Raw genomic sequence first — 25,915 nt, forward strand, 5'->3', positions numbered from 1 at the left:
ATTAACGAAAACGTCTTTCAACAGTTGGTAAAATTCCATCTTCTCCAAAACATACTGGTGCAATTCTCCCATCATAGAGAGCATCCTCACATCAGTCACCTCTGTCTGGGTTCACAACATCCTTTTACAATATGCAAAAACCAGAGATTAGCCGAAAATGACACTGACTGCAGTCTACCATCACTGCAGGACTTGTATGTGTCCAGGGTAAAGAAATGACCAGGGAAAAAAATCATTGTAGACACTACTCACCGAGCAAACTGCCTTTCACAAAACACGAACAAGAGAAAATCTGCAGATGCTGGAAATCAGTAGGCCAGGGCTGAAATGTCGATTGTTCTTTTTTCCAACCATTCTAGTTAGCCCCCAGCCCCCTCTATCTATCTTAGTCACTGCAATGTACTGTAAGGTTCATAAAATTCTGATTGAGAAATTCATCATCAATGTCGAAATCCTCAAACTCCCTACACAAGAGCACTGTGGGAATACCTCATTCAGATGGTGTGCAATATGCAGGCTCAAATAGATTTGGGGAATAACCTCTCACCTTGCTGACAACACCCACAACTTGAATATTGATTAACAAATCTTTTGGCCAGATATTCTTATGTTACAATGAAAGATCATTCAAAGATTCAAAGATTCAAAGTACATTTATTATCAAGGCATGTATACAGAATACAATCTGTGATTTGTCCTCCCACAGGCAATTAAGAAACAAAGAAACACCATGGAACCCGTTCAAGAAAACACCAAACACCCAACGCGCCAAAAAAGAAAAAATTGCGCAAATGGCAAAAAGCAAGCGGACAGCACATAGAATATCAAACCAGGAGTCCAGTAGTATTCAGTTTAGTTCAGTTTAGTAGTGCCGCTATCCCACTGCAGGCTGCAGAGCCATTCTTCGCCAAAGCGTCCCAGTCCGCATTGATCGCCCAATCAAAAAGCCTAAAAACAGCAAAAATAGAGTTATCAGAATCCAGAAACACATGCAACATGAACCTCAATGTCCCCCAAAATGAGTCCACAGCTTCACCGATCAATCCTTACAACGTGGATCCCAAGACTCCTGCACTTTCCTCCGACAGCAGCTAGCGCGCGAGAGAAGAAGGCTGGCCAAACGCAGGTGGACGGCGCCAAACACTCGCACGTCTTCTGCTCTCATCCTCATCGCCTTCAACTTTGCTCGGTGGCTCAATCAGAGAGAAGCAATGGAGTCGATCTTGGGCTCGCGCCATGGAATTCATTCTGAGTATTGTAGCAAGTGCAATGTGCTCCACATATTTTAAGCATCCATCTCATTGATTTGTTTCTCTCTTCTCTCCAAATTAGTACCACCCTCCACTCCAAAATGCAGTATCGACGGAAGCAAATTTGTTGGTCATAATGTGACCCTGACCTGTCATTCATCAAGTGGCAAACCAGTCCCCACCTACACTTGGCAACGGATTAGTCCCAAGCCACAGTCTTTTAATTTCCCTATCCACAGTGAGTACAAAAACTAGTTTCTTCACTCAGTATGTAACTGTTGTTATCTTTAGCTGAATTCTCATGGATAAACAAAAAAGATCCTCAAAGTTTCATACCATGTACCAGAGAACATATTTCAAATATACTTATTTTCAATGGAGTGTTTTAAGATGTCCTGATGTTGTGAAAGGCATTATCTGCCATATCTAAGGAAATATGTGCTGATCCTGGAGTGGATCCAGAGGAGACTCTCAAGAATAATCCCAAGAATGAAAAGTTTAATATATGATGGTTCTGGGCCTGTACTTGATGGCGTTCACACAAGGCTGTGGAGGCTAAGTATTTGGGTCTACTTAAGACAGAGATTGATAAATTCCTGATTGGTAAGGGAGTTAGGATTACTGTGAGAAGATGGAAGAATGGGGTTGAGAAAAGAAAACAAAATCAGCCATAAATGAATGGCAGAGCAGAGTCAATGGGCTGAATGGCCTGATTCTGCTCCAATGTCTTATGGTCTTAGGTTTGCACATGTGGTCATTTCAGAAGATGTGGATGTATCTGTGATGGTGGAACAGGAGCTAGTGTCTCCCGGATTCCTTCATCTCTCAAGTTATCCTCTCACTCCTCTTCTCCTCTGCCCTCATGACTCTCTTTCTCTCGCCTTCCTTCCCTTTATTCTATAGTTAACTGTCTTCTCTGTTATGTATGTGTGGGGCAAGAACGACAACGTAGTCTGATTAAGTGTTTTTACTGAGTCGTGTTTGTAACGGTACATACTGGGTAACTTACAGTGCAGGAGCTACAAACTGAGCCTGCCGAGCCAAAAACATACGCACTCTAAAGGCTGTGCTCAAAAGAGAGTCCCTCCTGCATATAGGATGCCCAGTCAATTCACCGAGTAATCAATTGGCCCCAACCATTGCAATCGATTCTATAAGATTCACTCTCCCAATAGGTTGTTTCTTCTTCAGCCCGTTACTTCTTCCACCTATCAACTCCCACCTTCATCCTTCTTCCCCCTCACCTATCCTCTGCCAGTTTGTATGTCTCCCTTTCCCCCCCCATTCCCCATCCACCTTCTTACTCTGGCTTCTGCTCCTTCCTTTCCAGTCTCGATGAACAGTCTCAGCCCAAAACATTGTCTGCTCATTCCACTCCATAGATGCTGCCTGACTTACTGAGATCCTCCAGTCTTTTCTGTGTTCCTGGCCTCTCCAGAATCTCTTGTGTCTTGCATTTCTCGAGTGTCTCTTCCTACTCTTGCCACCCTCAGTGTTTTCATTTGAGAAGGATAGACTTGTAATTTACCCCGATGTTCTACAAAAAAAAGCAGAAGATGGCTGCAGCTAAAGTTCCCCGAATAGTGATGCAGTAACAATAACAGTGCTGTGAAGATTTGATAGAAGCATTCCACATAATAAAGAAATTAGACCGAAGAAAGAGAGAAATATTTCCCTCTGCTGGAAGGATTGAGAGTTCACACATTGAAGGAGAATGACAAAAGTAGCAAGGGAACTTGAAAATTTGCTTTTTCAGGAAAGTAGATATCTTTGATCTGAAATTCATTGCTTGAAAATGTGGGGGGAGATTTAATCCTAGAATGGAGAAAAAGAAATTGGTAAGTCCTTGAAAAATATATATTTGCAGGGTTACAGGGGAAAAAACTAGAAATTGCAGCTAGCAGCTTAAAAACTAGCTGCGTGAGCCCAGTGGGTGAATTGATCTCCAATGATGTATTGCTATAAACTCTGTTGGAGTTGCAAGTTTCATTACCATACAACATCAGTGCTATAACCACAAATATAAACCTACTCTGCATTTCATTTGGTGGTGTTGGCTGAGTCTGGACGTCTAGATGTAAAGTTGACCCCAGCAAATGAAATGCTCTGCTTCTGTCAGCAATGAGGCATTTTTTTCATCAGTTTACTTTAACTGTTTAATATACATATATATATATATACTTACAGTAATTGATTTACTTATGGATTTTTTTCTTCTATATTATGTATTGCATTGTACTGCTGTACATATATATATATATATATATATATATTAAACAGTTAAAGTAAAAATAATGCAAAAGCAGAAATAATTTTAAAAAGTGAGGCCGTGTTCATGGCTTCAATGTCCATTTAGGAAATGGATGGCAGAGGGGAAGAAGCTGTTCCTGAATCACTGAGTGTGTGCCTTCAGGCTTCTGTACCTCCTTCCTGATGGTAACAATGAGAAGAGGGCATATGTCCTGGGTGATGGGGGTCCTTAATAATGGACGACACTTTTCTGAGGCATCACTCCTTGAAAGATATCTTGGATACTATAGAGACCAGTGCCCAAGGCGGAGCTGACTGATTTATATCTTCCTGTGGCTTCTTTCGGTCCTGTGCAGTGTCCCCTCCATACCAGACAGCGATGCAGCCTGTCAGAATACTCTCCACGTACATCTGCAGATATTTTAGAGTGTTTTAGGTGACAAACAAAATCTCCTCAAACTCCTAATGAAATATAGCTGCTGTCTTGCTTTCTTTATAACTGTATGGATATGTTGGGTGGGACCAAGTTAGATCCTCAGAGATCTTGACACCCAGGGACTTGAAATTGCTCACTTTCTCCACTTCTGATCCCTCTGTGAGGATTGGTATGTGTTCCCTCATCCTACCCTTCCTGAAGTCCACAATCAGCTCTTTTGTCTTACTGACGTTGAGTGCCAGGTTGTTGCTGTGACACCACTCCATTAGCTGGCATATCTCGCTCCTGTTTGTCCTCTCCTCTCCACCTGAGATCCTACCAACAATGGTTGTATCATCAGCAAATTTACAAATGGCATTTGAGCTGTGCCTAGCCACACAGTCATGAGTATAGAGAGAGTAGAGCAGTGGGCTAAGCACACATCCCTGAGTGTTGATCGTTAGCAAGGAGGAGATGTTCTTACCAATAGGCACAGACTGTGGTCTTCCAGTTAGGAAGTCAAGGATCCATTTGCAGAGGGAGGTACAGAGGCCCATGTTCTGTAACTGTTCGATCAGGACTTTAGGAACGATGGTGTTAAACGCTGAACTATGGTCAATAAATAGCATCCTGACATAAGTGTTTGTATTGACCAGATGATCTAAGGGCACTTGAAGAGCCATTGAGATTGCGTCTGCTGTAGACCTAGTGTGGCAATGGGTCCAGGTCCTTGCTGAGGCAGGAGTTCAGTCTTGTCATTACCAACCTCTCAAAGCATTTCATCACTGTCGATGTGAGTGCTACTGGATGATAATCATGAAGGCTGCTCACACTACTCTTCTTGGGCACTGGTATAATTGTTGCCCTTTTGAAGCGGGTGGGAACTTCCAACTGTAGCAGTGAAAGGTTGAAAATGTCATTAAATACACCTGCAAGTTGGCTGGCACATGTTTTCAGAGCCTTACCAGGTACTCCACCGGGGGCTGCCGACTTCACCCTCCTGAAAGGCAGCCAGACATCGGCCTCTGAGACAGAGATCACAGGGCCATCGGGTGCAGTAGGGATTTTCGCAGCTGTATTTATATCCTCCCTTTCAAAGTGAGCATAAAAGGTGTTGAGCTCGTCTGCCATTCATGATTTTGGGTTTCACTTTGTAGGAAGTAATTCAGAAGTTCAAAGTTCAAAGTAAATTTATTATCAAAGTACATATATACCACCGTACACAACCCTGAGATTCATTTTCTTGTGGGCATACTCAATAAATCCATAGAATAATATAGAATAATAACCATAGCAGAATTAATGAAAGACTGCACCAACTTGGGCATTCAATCACTGTGCAAAAGACAACAAAATGTACAAATACAAAAAGAAATAAATAATAATGATAATAAATAGATAAGCAATAAATATTGAGAACATGAGATGAAGAGTCCTTGAAAGTGAGTCCATAGGTTGTGGGAACATTGCAATGATGGGGTGAGTGAAGTTATCCCCTTTGGTTCATGAGCCCGATGGTTGAGAGGTAATAACTATTCCTGAACCTGGTGGTGTGAGTCCTGAGGCTCCTGTACCTTCCTGATGGCAGCAGCGAGAAGAGAGCATGTCCTGGGTGGTGGGGGTCCTTGAAGATGGGCGCTGCTTTCCTGCGACAGCGTTTCGTGGAGGTCTGCTCAATGGTGGAGAGGACGCCGAATTTACTCTAACCCGAGTCAGACATTTTGTAATAAGACTGAATTCAGAGGTTTTTTTCTACATACTCTAGAATGACGCTCATCATTTAAATCAGTGATTTTCAAAGTTCAATCAAATGGTTCACCCACACAACCCATTAATAACTAGATAATTACTGTGTAAAATTCATTGTAGCTGTAATTAAACCATTTAGGTTAAATTCTAACAGCGTGCCATAAGAACATAAAGTTTCAAGTGTATTTCATTCCTACATGCTGCCAGTGTGGGTGAGTTTAGAGTAATCAGGCTGAGGAAAGACATATAGTTCTCCATTCTCCATTCTGTAGGTCACATTCTACAGATCTGTGCTCCCTGGGCCTCTCCTTCTTGCACTCCCTCCAAGCTCCTGGGCAACTCACAGACTAATGCAGCATGTTATGAGCCACCTCAAAAGCTATTGAATTGTAAGGTTGGCATGCTGGGCAGTGACTGCCCAAAGCCCTTCTGTTAAGCTAACTTAAACCAGGTGAAAAGGATTAAAATGATATGTAGGGGCAGAGAATCAGATTAACTTATTTATCACATCTGCATCGAAGCATACAGTGAAATGTATTGTTTGCATAAACAGCCAACACAATTGAAGAATGTGTTGGACAGCCTTTAATGGTCGCTACCAATTCCGGTGCCAACATAGCCCATCATGCTGGCAGAACAACACAGGCAACAACAACAAAACAACAGCAGCAAAACAAGCCCCATTCCCCCTTCAACCCATCCACCCACGCACAGACACAGACAGTCCTTCAACCCTAGGACACGCTGTCTTTGGGTCTTCAGCTTCCCATGGACTCGTGGACTAACACAGACATTAAGCCTTTGACTTCCCAGTAAACTTGCAGTCTCACAGATCCAGGGCTTTGACCATCAGGCCTCGACTTCCAAACTTCCAATCAACCTTCAGGCTCGATCTTTGTTATTGACCCCAGGACTTGCCGTGGACAATGAATGAAGAACCCAAATGCCAGGCTGTGAACTCTGGTTCTCTGACGACTGGAACCTTAAACGCTAGGCTTCGAACTCTAGTCTTACTGATCAGCCCTCGTGTCACCTTCCTGCACAGAAATCTGATCCCAAAATCTGTCAGTGTCCCACTCACCTCTGTGTCCATCAGCCTTCATCCTTGCTGGTGTGCCAGCCCAACATCTGACCATGGATGTCCTTTGCCCCACATCAATGTCACTGGCCTTTGAGCAAGAATTGGAGGCATGGTCTCCAGCCTGATCTCTAACTCCTCCACAACCATGTCCCTAAACTCTAATATGACCACTAACTCCCCTCTCTGTACCGAAAATCATTCCTACAAACCTAAAAAAAAGTCTGAACCACAACTTTGGTGGAGACCACAGCTCAGTGCCATCTTGACCGGCTCGAGGGATCGCCATTCTTGAGCATTGATCCACAAATAATTTTCAATCTTGTTCATGTTGTCTTTTATGATGTTTTGAGGTTTAGCAGAAACAAAATGTCCTTCCTGAATTTGCATGAGTCTGTACCTTCCAACAGTATTTGAGTCGATTAAAACCCATATAATATAAAAATTTACCTGACATAAGTAAATGTCCCCTAATGTTATGGTTTTTCTATAACTACTAAAATGGGGATGGTAAATAGGCTTTAGTTTGAAACTGATTATTCTGATGAGTTTCTATTGGATAACCAATCCCTCATTACTGGAAATGTTGTCACTGAATATCTGCATGTGGAAACTTTGCAAGAGACAGAACATGTGAAGTCCACTGGGTGGGCTGGTCCTGAGAGAACTGCAGATTTGATGACTGTTTCTCCCCTGTCCTTGGCAATTCAGTCATGTGAATGTAAAATAGCAGTGCTTGGGAAAAGACACAGCGATCCATCAAATCTGCCTAATATAGCTATTAGTCCATAACTCCAGAATACGCCCTAACAGTCTCATATCTGCCAGGTTAGATATCCAACATGTGGATTCATTAAACATGTTAACAGAGAAAATTACAAATCCAATCAAGGAGGAGGGAAAGACAAAGTGTAGGGATATTGTTGAAGCATTCATTCAACTTTCTTTAAATTGCCCAGTCCAATCACTTTGGATCATAAAGAGAGCCTAGATAGGCTGGAGCATAGGAGGATAAGCAGTAATTTTACAGAGTTATACAAAATCATGAGTGGTGCAGATAAGATAGATGGTCGTAGAGTTTTTCCCAGGGAGGGAAATCTAACGCTAGTGGACATATTTCAGGTGCGAGGGGGAAGATTTGAAAGGTATCTGAAGGGCAACTTTCTCACAGAGAATGGTGGGTACATGGGAAGACCCGCCAGAGGAAGTGGTTCAGGCAAGTATAATTACGATGTGTAAAGGACATTTGGATGGGTACATGGATAGGAAAGGTTTGGACAATATTGGCCAAATGAAGGCAAATAGGATTTGCTCAGGTAGACACCTTGGTCAGCAAGGATGACTTGGACCAAAGGTCTTGCTTCCATGCTGTATAACTCAAGGACTTTATGACACCTTGGTTTTTGTTACCACAACTGGACCTGAGAAAGGGATTTTCTTTTAATTCAAGGAGAATAATGTTAAGAAATGTGAATTTGAAGCATGGAATTGATTGGCAGGTAAATAACAGAAAGTGGGAGATAATTGAGTCGTCTTGGATTGTTAAACCAATGCACCATGCACAAGATTGAAGACAAATCCAATACAAATGATCTAAACAAATATAATCAGTTGTGGACAGTGATGCTAATTTACATGAGATGAGAAGATACTGCCGTTTGTGACACGCAAATGGGTGTCAACTGTTGCAACACAGCTCGTTGCAATAATGTCACCCGCCTACTGTTCAGTTCAATCTCCTGTGGGCAGACTAATAAAAATGCATTTACAGTATTGTAAGGCTAAAATATTGCATCAGTACTGTCTTATTGCATTTCTGTTGCAACTGAGCACTTCACATGCAATGAATAACTTTGAGTGCAGTGACTTCACAGATAAGCAGAAGTATACACAGTGTGAGATTAATCAGCTTAATTTGCTTCTGAAACTATTATTTGAGAAAGACACGCACAATGGCTTACAATCCAATAACTGATGTATTTCAGAAGATTCTTTAATTTTTACCGGCTAGTGCTGATGTATTGTATTTCAGCACGATGCTTCTGATGTAGCAATCGAAGACTCTCCTCATCATTGTCCTATTCTACTAATAAAAACAAGTCCAGAGACAAGCATATACTTCTCTCTATTTTTGTAATTTTTAGAAGTGTTTATAAATGTATGTGATGTTGATACTGACTCAGGACTTGATGGGGTGAAAGCTGAGTCAGGTTACCCAATTGATCCTGATGTATTCATATTTAATGATCCTTCTGTTGGTACAGTTCTCTCTCAGTTTGGCACTCAGTATCTCCGCTTGAGACTCTTCTAATGAGCTCATAAGCTGTTCTTCCGGTGTACCTTAAAAAATATCGACAGAAAAATCCCCAAAGGTGTTCTTCATATTAATTATTACAAATTTCATGAACTGTTGAAACAGAAATCTCTCCTGATTCTGTAATGTGGACCTGATTATTAATAATGTAGAAAACAAGACTTGTTCCTCGGACCTCGGAGTGTCTCCATGGCATGGAGAGAGCTGGAGATGGACCCTACGGCTTGCTGAGTCCGCACAGAATCTGTAGCTCGGTGGCACGACTATTAGAGCCGCTGCTTCACCGTGCTAGAGAACCAGGTTCACTTCTGATCTCTAAAGCTGTTTATCCGGAGTTTGCATGTCCTGCCTGTGATGATGTGAGTTTCCTCAGGCAACTTGGTTCCTCAAAGATGTATAGGTTAATTGGCTGCAGTGAGTATGTAGACAGCCAGTGCAGGGTACCCCAGTGGCCCTTCCCCTCAATAAAAAGTACATTGTTTTGGATACTATCAGGGAGGCCTTCCTAATAGAAAAATGCTAGAGCGGTCCGGTCTCTGGCACTGAGTCTGGCTCTATGACTTGGAAAGGGAGGGGGGCAAAGGATGAGTAGTGGTGATCAAGGATTCATATGTATGTTGCCTTCCAGCCGCCAGGGTCAAGGACATCACAAATCAAGTCCATAGCATTCTTGAAGGGGAGTGTGAGTACCCAGAAGTCATGGTCCATGTCAGTACCAATGACATAGGTAGGGAGAGTGACAAAGTGAGTTCAGTGCTAAGTTAAAGGACAGGACAGGTGATCTCAGGATCGCTACCCGTGCTACACACTACTGATGTTAGAAATAGGAAGAAATTAGGAATAGGAAGGTATTAATTCTTTTCTGGATTTATTTAAAGAAGATAGATTGATGTCTTTTGAACAATTAATTGATAAATATTCTCTTTCATACTCACACTTTCTGCAATACCTTCAAGTTAGACATTTTTTACAAAAATATTTAAGTAATTTTCCTTACATATTGGAGGCTGACCTGTTAGATACTATTATGAGTATGAATCCTTCGATCAAGGGTTCTATTGGAAGAATTTATAATTTATTATTACAATGGGATAAGCGTCCTTCATCTAGGATTAAGCAGCATTGGGAAAAGGAACTCAATTTGACTTTTATGACGGAGGATTGGATACGGATTTTGAAGTTGGTTAACTCTTCTTCAATTTGTGCTAGCCATTCATTGATTCAATTTAAAATTGTACATCGTTATCATTTGACGAAGGAGAGACCTTCTAAAATCTTCTCTAATGTTGATAGTTATTGTGATAGATGTAAAACTGAGATAGCTACACTGACACATATGTTTTGGTCTTGCTCTATATTGGAACAGTTCTGGAAATCAGTTTTTTCAACAATTTCTAAAGCACTTAAAATTAATCTACAACCTAATAAATTAACTGTGCTTTTTGGAATAATTCCTCAAAATATTCATGGTATTTCTGTGTCTGACCAACATGTTATTGCATTTGTTACACTGATAGCTAGGAGGGCCATTTTGTTGAAGTGGAAGGATACATCGGCTCCCACTTTGTCACAATGGTTCTCTCAAGTGATGCTATGTCTTACTTTGGAGAAAATTAGAGGTCGAACTTTTGAACCTATGTTTGATTTTGAGAAAAGATGGGGCTCATTTGCTCGTTATTATCATTTGAGATTTTTGATAGATTTTTTCCATGATCTAATTGTAAATGTTTTGGTATATTTTCTTTTCTTGCTGGCAGTTTGATGTTTATTTTTAGAAGCATTTTGTATGATGCATGGCTCTGGGGTTGTACACCCAATGGGTTTTTTTCTCACTTTTTCTGCTTAGTAGGTTTTTTTTGTTATCACAAATTTTTTTTCAATCTTTAAGATAATGTCTTTTTTGAGACATTGTAAGTGTTGTTACTTCAATGTACTCGTGTTATTTCTTTTGTATAATATAACAATAAAAAGATTTGAAAAGAAAAGAAATAGGAAGAAAATACAGTTTAACATGTGGCCAAGGAGATAGTACAGGAAGGTTTCAGATTTTTGGAACATTGGGCTCTTTTTCAGGGAAGATGTGACCTGTACAGAAGGGATGGTCTGCGGCTGAAATGGAGGGGTACCAATACTCTTGTGGAAAGATTTGCTGTTTCCAACAAGAGGTTCCTCTTGTCCTTACCTACCACCCTATGAGCCTCCACATCCAACCCATCATTCTCCACAGCTTCTGCCATCTCCAAATGGATTCTACCACCAAACGCATCTTTATGTCCCCCTGGTCTCCACTTTCTGCAGGGATCATGCCCTTGGCGATTCCCTTGTCTCATTAATCTCCCTCCTGGCACTTATCCTGGTAAGCAGCCAAAGTGCTACATCTGCCCATTATCCTCCTCCTTCACCCCCATTCAGGGCCTCAAACAGTCTTTCCAGGTGAAACGTCACTTCACCTGCTAATATACAGGGGTTGTCTGGGCTCCTGATGTCACCTGCTCTATACTGGTGAGACCTGTCACATTTTAATTCTGACCCCTATTCCCTTTCTGACATGTCGGTCCATGGCCTCCTCTTGTGCCACAATGAGGCCACCCTCAGGGTGGAGGAGCAACACCTTATATTTCATCTGGGTAGCCTCCGACCTGATGGCATGAATGTCGATTTTTTTCCTTCCGGTAAAAAAAAAATTTCTCCACCTCCCCTCTTCTTCTATTCCCCACTCTGGCCTCTTACATGTTCTTGCCTGCCTATCACTTCCCTGTGCTGCCCCTCCTCCTTCCCTTTCTTCCATGGTCCACTCTCCTCTCCTATCGGATTCCTTCTTCTCCAACCCTTTATCCTTCCCATACACTTGGCTTCACCTATCTCCTTCTAGCGCTCGTCCTTCCCCTCCCTCCACGTTTTTAATCCAGCGTCTTCTCCCTTCCTTTCCAGTCCTGAAGAAGGGTGTCGGCCCAAAACATCGACTGTTTGTTCACTTTCATGGATGCTGCCTGACCTGCTGAGTTCCTCTGGCATTTTGTGTGTGTTGCTTTGGATTTCCAGCATTTGCAGAATTTCTTGTGTTTAAGGTTTGCTCATGTCCATAGGTTGTGAGAACAGTTCAGTGGTGAGGCAGGTGAAGTTGAGTGAAGTTATTGTACAGAAATAATCTGGGAAAAATCTCAGGTAAATGGGTGGATTTCTACACCTTTATGTTATGGGACAGGTTTGGATTCATAAAAGTAGTTGTAGGCTCATTGCAGCTTTACATAGCGAGGAAAGGAGTATTGTTTTAGCTCTGCTTGTTGGCCCCATCAAGTTCCATATAGATCATCATTAGCTATTATAGGGTCATCACTTCAAGATATGCTGCCCCTTTACATTGGCCCATATCCTACCAGAATGATTTGACAAGGAGGTGGTGCTTAACCAGGTTATGGCCAAGATAGATAATTTCCATGGACTTCAATAGAAGCACTTCACTTCAAGACAGAATTTCATATTGTAGACTTTAGACTGAAAGTGACTAAATAGCAAAGAAGTTTTTTTCTGATCTAATTATAGTGAACATGAAGGAAATGGCAATTGAGATGCATTTATGACTTAATACAGTGGATTGAAGACTTGGAATTTCAATTCTGTTTTGAATTTCTTAATGAAATATTTATTTTCTAGATTCCCAAATGGGAACTCTAATATTGAGGAACCTCACCAAGGAGATGTCTGGATTGTACACTTGCTCATCCATAAATTTAGCGGGGAATGCATCATGCTCTATACAGATGGAGGTGATAACTTGTAAGTACAGAAGTTAGTGGTCTCGATGTTGGATCCCGGAGAAACTATTGTTTAATTGATCCTTATCCACGAATGTTGGTGTTCAATTCTGTAGACATGGCAGTTTCCCCCTTTTGGTCATGTAATCCATTCATTCATATACACAGTATTTTATGCTTAAACACAATCCTACATTTTTTGGCAGAGTCCTTCAATCCCTGTCCTTGACCGCCCCCCCAAAAAAATCTAGAGATTTAATGACATGATAGTTAGTGCTCCATGAAGGAATCTGGAGGCTTTAGGATAGAATCTTACCCATCACTTTGCAGTGATTAAGAATATCATTCCTCCCATCCCCACTCCTCAGCTCCCACTACTCCCCAAGGCTGGGTAACTGTAGTGTCAGGGTAAGAAACACAACGCCTAGCAACACTGGGTAGCAAGTATAATTGGGAAAGTCACGATTCACAGAATAACATTGCAGACAGTCATTTGCATACTTCTTGTATTCGCAGAATTCCCAGGTACAAATCCAATTTTCAGCATATTGAAACCGGTTCCTCTTGTTTTCTTTTGAAATTTGAATATTTTCACGCAGAAATGATTCATCTTCAGTTTGCTTCTCCTTTCCATAGCCAATAATGCATGGGTCATCGCTGGGGCTGTGATTGGGGCACTCCTTGGAATATGCTTGCTGGTCGCTATCATTGTTTTCTGCTGCACCTATCGAAGCAAGAGGGCACCAGAAAAGGAGGAAAATCTAGCCAATGAGATAAAGTAAGAAGCTGATTCTCCACAAAGTTCACTGGTGCCAAGGATTTATAAAAAACAGAAGCAGCATTTTCTACTAATTGGGAAATTCACAAAAGGCTCATGAGAAAAAAAAATTGATATAGAGTTAAAAAAAAAGATGGTAAATGTGTTCAGCTATTTAGCTATTCTAATTTCAATTATTAAAGATTGCAGATCTCTGCACACATTACAGTGTTTAAAACATTTGTTGATCCATTCATACACATCAGGGTATTTTGCAGTGAGCTTGCCATCCATTTTAACCTCTGATGTATTAATAATAACATGGTTACAAATAAAAGATTCACATGACATTTATTCTATGTTCTGCAAAGAAAAAATTGGGACTTTAATTCTGGTACAGTGGCTGTATCACAGTTGCTAACATCTATCCAATGTGGACAAAAAATGCATTACAGGTATTCACATCTGAATGAGATTCTGAGACAATTCAACTAAATTGAGTTATGACTCAGATGAACTGAACCTGTTTGTTGAGCCTGGCTGCTTTATTGTTTATATTTGATTTTGATATTACTATTGTTTGTTTTTTTTTGAAAGGATTTCTTTGTAGCTTGAGAGTGAGGCAAGACATTAGGAATGTTGCAAATTCCTTTTTATTCCTCTTGAATGGATCATAAGATCAATGCCCCTGAAAATCAATGTTGGTGTCAGAAAACTGAGAATGCAGCTAATTCTGCCATTTAGCTAAACGTATAAAATATAGTCGTGATAGTGGAATGGGTATGGGGCAAATTTTACCATCTTATGATCTTATAGTCGTACTCTTCTAATTGACTCAATGTCGGGTACTTATAACAAGCCAACAAGCCTTAATTTTGTGACACAGAGAGAGGTAAAGAGACTGCTGGCTCTGTTCACGATTTGACCCATGAGCTCATCCTGTGCTGATTTTGATTGGCTGTTATGACTGAGAGCATTGTGAGCTGCCTAACTTCTAAGACTAAACCCATGAAGTTCTTAAATTGCTATCTTAAAACAAACAAAAGTAGCCTAGAGACATCCTTTTGGTTTCCTTATGTTTTGACCTAGTCTGTGAAAAAGACCTGACTTACATTTAGTTGATTTGCAGAACAGCCTGAAAATTAACAACCCACTAATCCAGGAATTGGACTGATCCCAAATTTCCTGAGAAAACCATTGCCTTTGTTTCTGAAGAATTTGACAAAGCATGGGGTGTGTGTGTGTACACACACATGCTCCTTGGCACTATCTCACCAACTTTATCAGAGTCAAACTTAAGTCAGTTTTATAGTGGAAACCCACATATTAGATTAAAATGAGCCAAGGGGTATTGACATAGAGTAATTTCACATTGGGCAAAAGTAAATGAGAAACCCCGGTGATCATAAGATACGAGGGAAGCTCTATATAATATGTAATACTTGTTCACCTTGTTCCATCCAGACAGGTAAGCATGGCATCTTATAGTTAGCTTTTATGAAAGCAAATGATTCAGAGGAAATGATCCTCTGCTTTATACCTGGAGTGTTACAACTGATTTTGATTATCATTTGTTTTGTTCACAGAGAGGACGCCCAGTCACCAGTTGGAAACGTATGGATTAAGAATGACCTAATCTCCAAAAATGGCACCCTGTCATCTGCGAATAGCACAATGCGTAGCTACAAACCCTACCCCAACAAGCCACCATCATACGCTGCTTCAACTATCACTGCATTGGATGCTGGCAGCACTGGAAGTTGCAACCGGCCAAAGCATCCCCAAAAATCAGATTATGCAATGACAGTCAATTCTCACCGCTCTAGTCCTTCAGCTAGGGATAATAGAGCTCAGCTGCAGGCACCAAAACAGGAACCCGCACTGCCCTCGATGACTTCATCCAATCTTGCCAGAATGGGGGCTGTGCCAGTGATGGTGCCAGCCCAGAGTCAAGTCGGATCTCTGGTCTAGGAGCAGCCTGGCATGGAAATGCTGAGTAATTTTCCTCTGATTACCAAAGAACAGGATTCAGATAAAAGCTATTTTGTGGAGAAATGTTACAGTACAATATACAAACGTTTGTAGATTGTAAACTATGATGTGAAGTCTTACAACTGTTTTTTAAAAATTTTGCAACTAATAATCTAAAGAGTCCAGGAGTAAAACATTCAGTCGATTGATGAGCAGGAGGACATTTTTACCTTGTTATTCTACTAACATTTCAAAGAAAATAGTTTCTCAAGTCTGAATCTTTATAATCTTAGCTCTGGTTCCGGTTGTTCTCATCTTATCCTGACACCTAACTAGTGATCCCAAAACATCTCAATTCAATATATAGCTTGTTTTAAAGAAAATTTGGTCACAATTTTAGCTCTGCCCATAAAAGGTACTGAAAAAGTGCATTCAATGAGGAGAAATTCAGACTGGTTTAACACAAGAAAGACGTGGCTACTGTTTTACATCATAGTATCTCTTTCTTTGAGTCAGTTAACATTTTCTCCTTTGTAACATTATTTCTCTCGTCCTATGTTATGAACTAACAGCATGACAACCAGGATCTAATGAACTTGCCAGTGCCACTTCTCTTTGGGTTGAAGCCATCATTGGCTGTAGAAGGCTGAGAGATGATTAGATCAAAGCGATTTAAAAAAATGGGTTGAAGACCCTACAGTACAGTTAAAGGAAAAGCTATTTCTTGCAGTAGAAATTGAGAACAAGGCAATATAATTTCACTGTTGAACCAAATTGGGAAGTTCTTTGATATACAAAGGTGTATGAATCAGGAAATACCTCTCTACATTGGGGCAATTGATCTTTTAAAACAGTGTTTAGTCAATTGTAGTTGCAAAGTGGGGTTGGGTTCAGACCAAAATGAACAGTAGAGTCAATTTGAGGACTAATTGGTGTACTGTTCTCACTTGTGAGGTTTAACCATCTGAATGTGGAGAGCAGCCAGTTTCAATTGCATTGGCTGCCTTCAGAGGGAGATATAAATTTTGGGAATCGGAGCATGAAATGGAAGAATATTGACATCAGTCTTGAGAAAGTCATGGAATGTGGATCACTGGTCACGCTTCATCTTGTGGCTTGGGACTACCTTGCTGGTTCATGTAAGTTTTCATGAATTTAATTATTCAGCTACACCGCAGTCTGTGTTGGAAAATATAATATCTGGTATAAGCAGAGTGCATAGTAGACCCTGCTAGTCCAATTAAACAAAGTATTTTGAGATGTTTGGAATAGCAAATTGCTTATCTGCCATTACTCAGGAAATGCAGTGATAGTTAAAGAAATAACTGAGATTTCTTAATGAATGTATTTCTACAAGGAATAACAAAGCAACACTGGAAAATTATATAAATGGGAACGTTTTAAGCATCATCCACGATGAACCAAGAAATAGATAAGAGGAAGAAAACAGAACTTGACGGTAAATTAATTAGAATAAAATAAACCAAATACATAAACAGAAAGTCATTAGCATAAGCTAACATTAAAAGGCAGATGCAGGAAAAATGACAACAGGGAATAAGGAAATGGCAGAAACACTAAAGCAAATATATTGCATTCATTTTCACAGTAAAATGCACAGAATTTATCGTGGCGGGGAGTGGGATGGGGGATCAGAAGTCTGATGAGACTGAGAAATATAACATAATAAATATTAGAAAAGAAAAAAAAATCAAATTACAAACAACAAATTCATTAGTCTTGATGTCATACATCCAAAGAGTTTAAGTACACAGACAGCAGCTATGTTGATTTTATTTCTTCCCAATTCACCAAACTCAGGGTTGGCCCCATGCATTGGAAGGCAGCAAATGCTCAAGGAAGGAGAGAGAACAACAATGGAGAGTAATAAACAAGTTAGTCTAACATCACCAAAGGGAGAACACTAACACCAGAATCCATTATTAAGGCGGGTTCCTGGCACTTCGGCAATCAATATATTATTCAGAATCAGCTCGCCATTATGGAAAAAGTAATTGAGTAGGCAAATCTACCCATTGTTTGAGGATGAAACTAATAGGGTACAACCAACAAATTTTTGGAAAGTACTTTGTTAATGTGCCAATAATTGGTTATTACACAAGTCTCTGCTGCCTTGCAGCCATACTCGCCCACTGGAAAGGCTTCGGGAGTAAACCTTGAGGAAGAAATTTGGAGCTGGGGTCCCTAAGGCAATTTGATGTTGTTTACAACTTCACTCTGGCACCCTCTGCGATGACACTAGTGCTAAGCTGTATCGGCGCTTGCCCTTCCCTGGGACTACATTAGTGATGTGGAGAGGGGAAGCCCGCTGCATGGGCAACAGCCAGTTCTTCAAATCTTCCCGCCTGGACACAGTCCACCAGTGGTGCAAACCCATGATCCCCTGGGATCGACGGCTGCCTGCTACTACTACACAAGACTCATGGGAGTTGGGTAATATATAAGCAAGGACTGGTTAATGGAAAGAGGGTTAAGAGAATAAGGTCAATTACAATATAGCAATGTGAAAGTAGCTAATTTCTTCAAGGATCGACCCTTGGGCCTAAGCCATTTAGAAAACTATTGTGAACAACCCAATGATACAAAGCTTGGTGGGAAAGTAAGTTTTATTGAGATTAGTAAGTATTGAGATTCAGATGGAGTTGGAGCATTCTTACTTGAAACTGAGAAAGTAAACATCCATGCACAGCAAGCGATTAGGAAAGTAAATAGTCTTAAGACCTGATGCTGCGTCCTCTTCATCCCGGGAACCACTCCAGAGATCTCAGGACTGCAGGATAAATACTGTGCCTTGAAAACCTTTCATAAATATGGTGTTCATATGTTGAATATTTGTGTATTATGTGTGCATTGATCTTTATTGGAAGGTGCTACAGTTATGGTCGTGGCAGGGTTCCATTCCCTCTCTTTCCAGTCCTGTTAACGGGTCTTAGCCTGGAATATTGACAGTTCATTTCCCTCCACAGATGATGCCTGACTCATTGAGTTCCTCCAGCATTTTATTTCTGTTGATCCACATTTCCAGCATCTGTGGTCTCTAATGTTTCAGGACTTGAGATAGGGTCTCAATCCAAAGAGTCAACTGTTTATTCCTCTCCATTGATTCTGCCTGACTGGCTGAGTTCCTCTAGCATTTTGGCTGTGTAAGTCAACCTGACAGAAGACTTGCATACATAAACCTATTTGTCCCAATGCTGCACTTATTCCTTTCAGCTGATTTCCACTAGAGAAAGCCTTGAGATTTAAGGAACATTGCCACATTGATCTCTTGCTAATGACAGGACAAGGGTATAAAGTGTGTCAGTACTGATGCTTATCTCCTGCATTTCCTCAGCTCTTCTAGTCAATGGGGATTTGCTTCCTAGCCAAACAAATAATATCTTCAAATAATTATGCATTTACAGTATGTTTGGAAATTGTTTATTACTTATAATTGTGTTTTACATGGTATCTGATTTGTCCTTTAGAATGTTTTTGGCTTGCTATTTCCCATTTCCCCTAGGCTCCCAGTAATTCTAAAAACTTTTTTTGTTAAATAAGAAATATTTTCATGAAGTCACAGGTTGGGATCTGTCAGAAGCTAGAGACATGGGTGGGGGATGAAATGAGAAGCTGGGAGATGATAGAATCTGATTGGAGAGGGCAGTAGACCATGGGAGAAAGAGGGGGGGGGTACCAGCTGGAGGTAGTGGGCAGGTGAGAAGAAGAGAAGGGATAAGAATAGAATGGGGAAGGTGGGGAGCAGAAAAATGTTGACTAATTATTCCTCTCTATAGATGCTGCCTATCCTGCTGAGTTCCTCCATGTGTTGCTCTATCATCAGCATCTTTGTTCAGATATCCCAAGGTCCACTCTGAGGTAATCCCGTCTTTCAAAGGGGAGCACAACCCTTGTCCAGTGTCTGTGTAGATCTGAAATTCAGATGTATAATCTCTATAGTTTTCCCAATATTAACATCATTTCATGCTCCAATTTCTTAAGTACACAATTTCCAAGCTGAAAGGTGGTGTGGTTAGGTATAATCATTGAAATAATGTAGGTCAACGTGGGACATCCTGATTGCTAACCATTTTAATTCCCTTTCCCATTCCCATATTGTCTGTTCTTCGGTTCGTCCACTACCAGGGTGAGGCAAACTGGAGGAGCAGCACTTCATATTCTATGCCTTCGTTAGAAGGTAGAACAGTACACCATAGGAACCTTTGTCACACTACATATGCACCAACCACCATGCCAAATTAGACTAATCCCAGCCGCCTGCCAGTTTCCTGTCTGTTCATGTGTTTGTCTAAATGCCTCCTAAATGTTAATATTGTGTCTGCTTCCAATCCGTGGCAGTGTGTTTCTGGCACCTACCACTTCCTGTGTTTAAAAACAAGCATTTCAGCTCTTCTTTAAACTTTCTCTCATGTTAAAGGCTATCTCTGTTTGTCACATATACATTGCAACATGGAAACATACAGTGTAATGCGCTGATATGCGTCAATGACCAGGACAATCTGAGGATGTGAAGATGTGCTGGGGGCAACCCACCAGTGCCAGCACGCTTCCAGTGCCAACTTTGCATGCCCACAGCTGACTTAACCCTAACCCATACATCCTTGGAGTAGGGGAGGAAACTGGAACCCCACACGGTCACAGGGTGTATGTACAAATTCCTTACAGACGCCGGCGGGAATTGAACCCGGATCGGTGTTTGCTGGTTCTGTAAAGCGATGCACTAACTGCTATACTACAATGCCCTCCAGCATTTGAAATTTCCAACGTGCGAGGAAGTCTCTGTCTATCCATCCTATCTATGCCTCTCATAAACACAAAAGATTCTGCAGATGCTGGAAATCAAGAGAGACCTTTCATCAGTCCTGCATTTTGTATGTGTTGCAATGCCTCTCATAATTTTATATACTCCTATCAGGTCATCTCTCAGCCTGTGATGCTCCACAGAAAACAGCACAGGTTTATCCAAACTCTCCTTGTATCTAATAGACTTCATTCCAAGCAACATCCTAAAGAACCCCTTCTGCTTCCTTTTCAAAGCCTTCACAACACTCCTGTGGTAATTTGTCTCTTTTGAAAGTGCTCTTCATGCTCTGTATCCACAATCTTGTAAATCTTCCCATTTGATTAGATGTCCAAGCTTCTTTCAAAATATTCAGTTACATCTGATTCCACCTAACTTTCAGAATTTATATTATATAAGAAATTAAAATATCTCAGCTTGCTAAAATCAATGTCTTCAGCTTAGCACTTGTACAAATGAAAATTGTCTCGGCTTCCATAAATCAATGAAAATCTTCATGTTTAGAATCCTTTCCTTCAAGAGTGGCATGGTGGCGTAGTGGTTAACGCTACGCTTTACAGTGCAGGAGACCCGACTTCAATTCCTACCACTGCCTGTAAGGAGTTTGTATGTTCTTCCTACATTTTCCCTGGGTGCTTCGGTTTCCTCCCACAGTCCAAAGATGTACCCGTTGGTAGGTCATTGTAAATTATCCTGTGATTAGGCCAGGATTAAATCGGCAGCTTGCTGGGTGGTGTGGCTCAAAGGGCCAGAAGGGCCTATTCTGCGCTGAATCCAAATAAATTAATCTCCTTATTTGCCTCTTCTTGACGAGAATAGAGTCTTTACCCTGTCGATATAAATATATGTTATTGATTCACCTCCCCAAGACATATGAATGTCTTCACAGGTACAAACTTCAACATATTGCAGGAAATTCCCCTTTAATTCTACATGGCTATGAAGCAGGCTCCAAGGACAATACAATTATAAGAGTCTCCTGATTTCCAGCTTTATCTTGTCATCAACCATTTATAACTTATGGAGTTGAACATTAATACAGGTTTCCCAACAGCTGAAGATGTAGAGTTGGGACGCACTTCGATAAAATGAGTGATTTGATGTTTTCCTCTCTGATATTAGGATTTATTGAAAATCTGAATTACTAAATACCATCACTTGTTTAAAATGTGTAGCTCTTTTGGGCTTAAGTTTAACTTTAAGATATGTGTATACAGCTTGCGTATAATGTTGGCTTCAGAAACTGAACTCAACCCAAAAAACATGCACATTAAGGAAAGACCTAAAAAGCATTTTGGTCTTAATCTGGAAGGACATTTCAGTATTCTACATGTGTTCACTCTGCACACATTTTTTGATGAGAGGAGTGATTATGAGAATTTGGAATATTGTGCATTTATTTTAACTAACTCTTGCAAGATAGATAATGAGTACTAAATGGTCTGTATGATTCCAACAGGAGGATAATCCCTATTTGGGAGGATAATCCCTATTTAATAGGATGAAAAGTCCTTACTAGATGTGACGCCAACAACCTGTGTTAATATACTCACTCATTAACATGCAAAGCCATTAAACATTAATATGTAAAGACATTATCATAGCATGGTTTGCTGTCTCTAACAGGGGCAGGAACTAAATGTGACTGTGAAGGACTAATACTTTGCTGTCTAGTTAAGTAAGACTGCATTTCAGTTGACGGTTGGTTAGGCAGAGCGCATATTCCCTAGTGTTCTGAAGATTGCTTTTTACTAAAGCAGAACCTTAGGATAATGAAGAACAAGAGTCTCTAGAGACCATGAGATCCATCAAAATTGTCACTTCTAAATTTAAATGATGGAGTCTTACAGTTTAGAGAAGATCTCAGGACCCATCATACCTTTTGGAAGAGCTGCTCGCTCTCTATTCAGAAGGCTGCATTTAATTCTTCCCATTTTATTATTGTGTAAACAAGTTACTTTCTAAATGTTCTGTTGCATCAGATTCCACTATCCTTTCAGCCTATTAGGAAACAAAATTAACTGGGTGGGAAGAGTTTTGTTGTCCATTTAGCACATCACTGCTGATACTGAGGATAGAGAGGCATAGGGAGTCTTGAATCTTCAAGTATAGTGAAGGGGAGAGAAGTATGTAAATATTGCAAACTGCAGATGTCTGCAGATAATGTGATGAGTAATGATTTCCTACAAATTGTTAATAGTAAGTTCAACACTTAAGAACTTTTGTTTTCTTCAATCCTGAGCTTGAGCTTTCTTGCATTTGGAAATTAAAGACAATATAATAGTAGATGATTTTCGGGGTTATATGCCTTGGTGGAGTGGAACAGTTCACTTCTCTTTGTGCTTATAGTTACATACATGGAAGTTACTTTGGAGACATCTGTTGCCTAAATTAGTCCATGGTTGTGGTTTTGTCTTTAACATGGGCTAGCTCTCTGAAACTTCATGCTTTTCCTCTTCCCACATTTCCTAGATCTTTACATTCCTTTTCCTTTCAACTACCTACCTAATCTAATAGATGACGTGGCCCCTGTTTTACTTACTAACTTTAGTGATAATCACATTCCACAAATACTCATCACCTATGTTATTTTGAATCCTTTGAATGTGCTTGACTGATTCCAGGAAGCTGTCATTCATTTCCTATGCTAGCAGAGATTAGGTACAAATCGACAAGAAAAAGTATTTTTTAAATGAGTGGTCTATGTACAGTACCCAGAGTGGAGTATCCACCTGTACTGAGGGACAGGATATCTCCAAATTCCTGGAGAAAGACTTTTAATTCAGATACAGTAGCCTCATACTGTGTTAATTTTGTACATCACTGTGCTTTCCAGTAAAAAGTTGTAATGTTTATTGCTCATCGTAAGATCATTCATTTTAGAAATTGTTCAGCAATGTTTTTTTGTCTGTTAGTACCTCAGGACCAGGGACTTGTTACTTTAATATAATTGCTATCTTAATCCCAGACAAATAAAACAGGCAGGAAACCTACTTGTGACCCTGCCAGACAGAGTCTTGTTTCTGTAAGACTGCTCCTTTGGTCTTGACTAAAATCTTTACAACAATTTTAATTGTAAATCAAGGACTGAAATCTGTGGTACAGGATAATTTGAAAAGGGATAAAGTAAATTAATGTGAATGTATTGTGCCAAGTTTCAAAAGTGAGGGAACCAAGGAATCAAGGAAGACGTGTCCCACAATTGTAAGAAGCCAAAGAACTATTTACTGTAGGTTCACTGACTAACATTTTTTAGATCAAACAGACTGGCTAACTTTATGATATGTACAGCTCAAACAGAGTGGGTTGTGGAATGCCACGGTAGTTCGATGGGGAAAGACTAACCTTGCACAACAAGTCCGTGGATGACACTGTTAGCCTGAGGCTGACCACAGAACAGTGATAGACATCTGATGCACTCTGCTTACACTGATACCTGATGACATTATTACATATGATAAGGATGGATTTTACCTCACACTGCATGCAATGAGTGTTACAAATTGTAATTTTGCTTTTATCAATAGTTTTGTTTTTGTATTGATACTTGTATTTAATGGAAAACGCTTTAGCTCAACCTGGCTGAAGTCAACAGGGATGCATCTTTGTTATTCTGACATTACCAGGCTTCTCTAGAAATGGATAAGAATGATTTGTATCAACATTTTTTTGGAATTTTATTCGCGGGTTGGATTATTTGTTCAGTCTATATTAATAAACTCTGAACTACATGCCAATAAGATTTTTATTGTATTTTTGCAGCAATTTTTTTGGAGTTGAGATCAAGAAAATATCCCACCTCCACTCTCTACTGTAGACTGGTATTTCCTCTCAGATTTCAGAACCATTGCTCAGGTCTTCAACTAATTGGGAGATGAATCATATTTCTAGGAAACTGTATCATTGATACTTCTCTTCTTGCCCACTGCCTCATCATTAACTACAACGGCAACAAGCAGTGAGTCAAATGACATTCATGTGTGTCAGAAATCTATGGTTCTAATTTCACCATGCCAACTGCTTACTGGTGTACAAGCAGGGTTTCCAGTTCATCTGGTAAAACTATTACATGGTTGAATCATTGAACATACTAAATCACTGAACACACACCTCAAACTATTTGAGAGCGAGAAAGGGGGAACAGTAGAAACTCTGGATGGGCAGAATCCTTGATCCACCATAGTATTTTTCCTCTTTTGGATATTAGAACAAATGTGAGACCGCAATAGCCATGGGCGAATCTCCATTTTTGCAGGGGTTCCCAAACCTAGGGTCCACGGACCCCCTCGGTTCATGGCCGGGGGGCCATGGCATAAAAAAAGGTTGGGAACACCTGATGTCAAGCCTTGGGTATTTAATTAATGATATAAAACTAAAGTCCTAATTTTCCTTGCAAAATAATTCAAGGACATTTTACACAGAGGTGGGTTCTTAACTGATGGGCAGTAATTACAAGACAAGGTACCAGTCATTCAAAAACTTATCATGGAATCTCAGGAATTTTCCACCCCAGATTATTAGAAGTAATGTAGAGGTAGCTACTCTTTAGAAAGATTGGACAGTTGAGGTCTAGGGCATAGACGAGGAGTCGAGGCCAGTGTAGATGAACCGTGAATATGTTGAGTGGCAAGGCAGACTTGAAGGATCTATGTAGATTCAGATTCAGATTTCTTTATTACACGCACATCAAAACACAGTGAAGTGTGTCATTTGTGTTACAACCTAAGGATGTGCTGTGGGCAGCCCGCAGATGTTGCCACACATTCCAACGGCAATAGCGTGCCTACAATGTTCAGCAGAACAACAGCAACAACACAACAATATCAAAACAAGCCCAAGTGGCCTACTCCTGCCCCGTTATAATCTTGTCATAAAGTTAATACTTAGTAGCTTTTCAGTCTTTAAATAATTTGGAAATTGTATTTATGCTGCTGAGCATTGCGAGGACTTCCCAAGTTCAAGCAAATGCAAAGGAATTGGCAGAAACTCCCACCCATTCAACTTTGGGCTGGGTCTGTTATCTAAAGACATGTTTACCCGGTCGTGGGTGGCACTAGTAAGACAGTGTTTAATTGCTTCCGCCTCACTGGTCTGAGTGCATCGAGGAGCTGAGAAGGAGTGCTAATTTCAGGGAGAGGCACCATCTGTGTTAAGAAAAAGCTTGTTTAAAACTCTGGCTAAGCCTGGGATTTTAGGATTAACTGCTGATCACTCAGAGTACTAAAAGCACTAAAATGGAAACCTGTAAAGAGGTAAAGCAACAGAGTGATGCCGTGCATTTGCAGACCTTGAATGGAGGGGGTGGGGGGAGGGTGCAGTGTGGGGCCTAGGTGGAGCATAGTATGGTTACAGTTGGTTACCCAGGCAACTAACACCACCAGGACATGACAACTGTGAGAAGTGACCCCAGAACATATTGTGCTGTAAAAAAAAGTAACACTTTAACATGAGTAGTCAAAGTAAGGCATCATTTCACAAATATATTTCTATATTCCCACCACAACCTGAAACCCAAGCTTAAATGTTAATACTAGTTGGTTCTCCATATACACCT

At 40.5% G+C, this 25,915-nt stretch overlaps 1 protein-coding gene across 7 annotated transcripts in view; it reads left to right on the forward strand.

Annotated features, from left to right (window-relative positions):
• The window catches only part of LOC134340801 (endothelial cell-selective adhesion molecule-like), a 186,842-nt gene extending 162,749 nt beyond the window's left edge, over positions 1-24,093 (forward strand). For all 7 annotated transcript variants that reach the window (XM_063038331.1, XM_063038327.1, XM_063038333.1 and 4 more), the window contains exons 4-7: positions 1,333-1,488; positions 12,711-12,833; positions 13,448-13,589; positions 15,155-24,093. In XM_063038331.1, coding sequence (XP_062894401.1) covers positions 1,333-1,488; positions 12,711-12,833; positions 13,448-13,589; positions 15,155-15,539 — 806 coding nt within the window. In that variant the 3' untranslated portion in view covers positions 15,540-24,093. The remainder of the gene's footprint in view (positions 1-1,332; positions 1,489-12,710; positions 12,834-13,447; positions 13,590-15,154) is intronic.
• The last annotated feature ends 1,822 nt before the right edge of the window (positions 24,094-25,915 follow it).

The sequence above is a fragment of the Mobula hypostoma genome, chromosome X2 (genome assembly GCF_963921235.1).
Source record: "Mobula hypostoma chromosome X2, sMobHyp1.1, whole genome shotgun sequence".
NCBI classification, from domain to species: Eukaryota; Metazoa; Chordata; class Chondrichthyes; order Myliobatiformes; family Myliobatidae; genus Mobula; species Mobula hypostoma.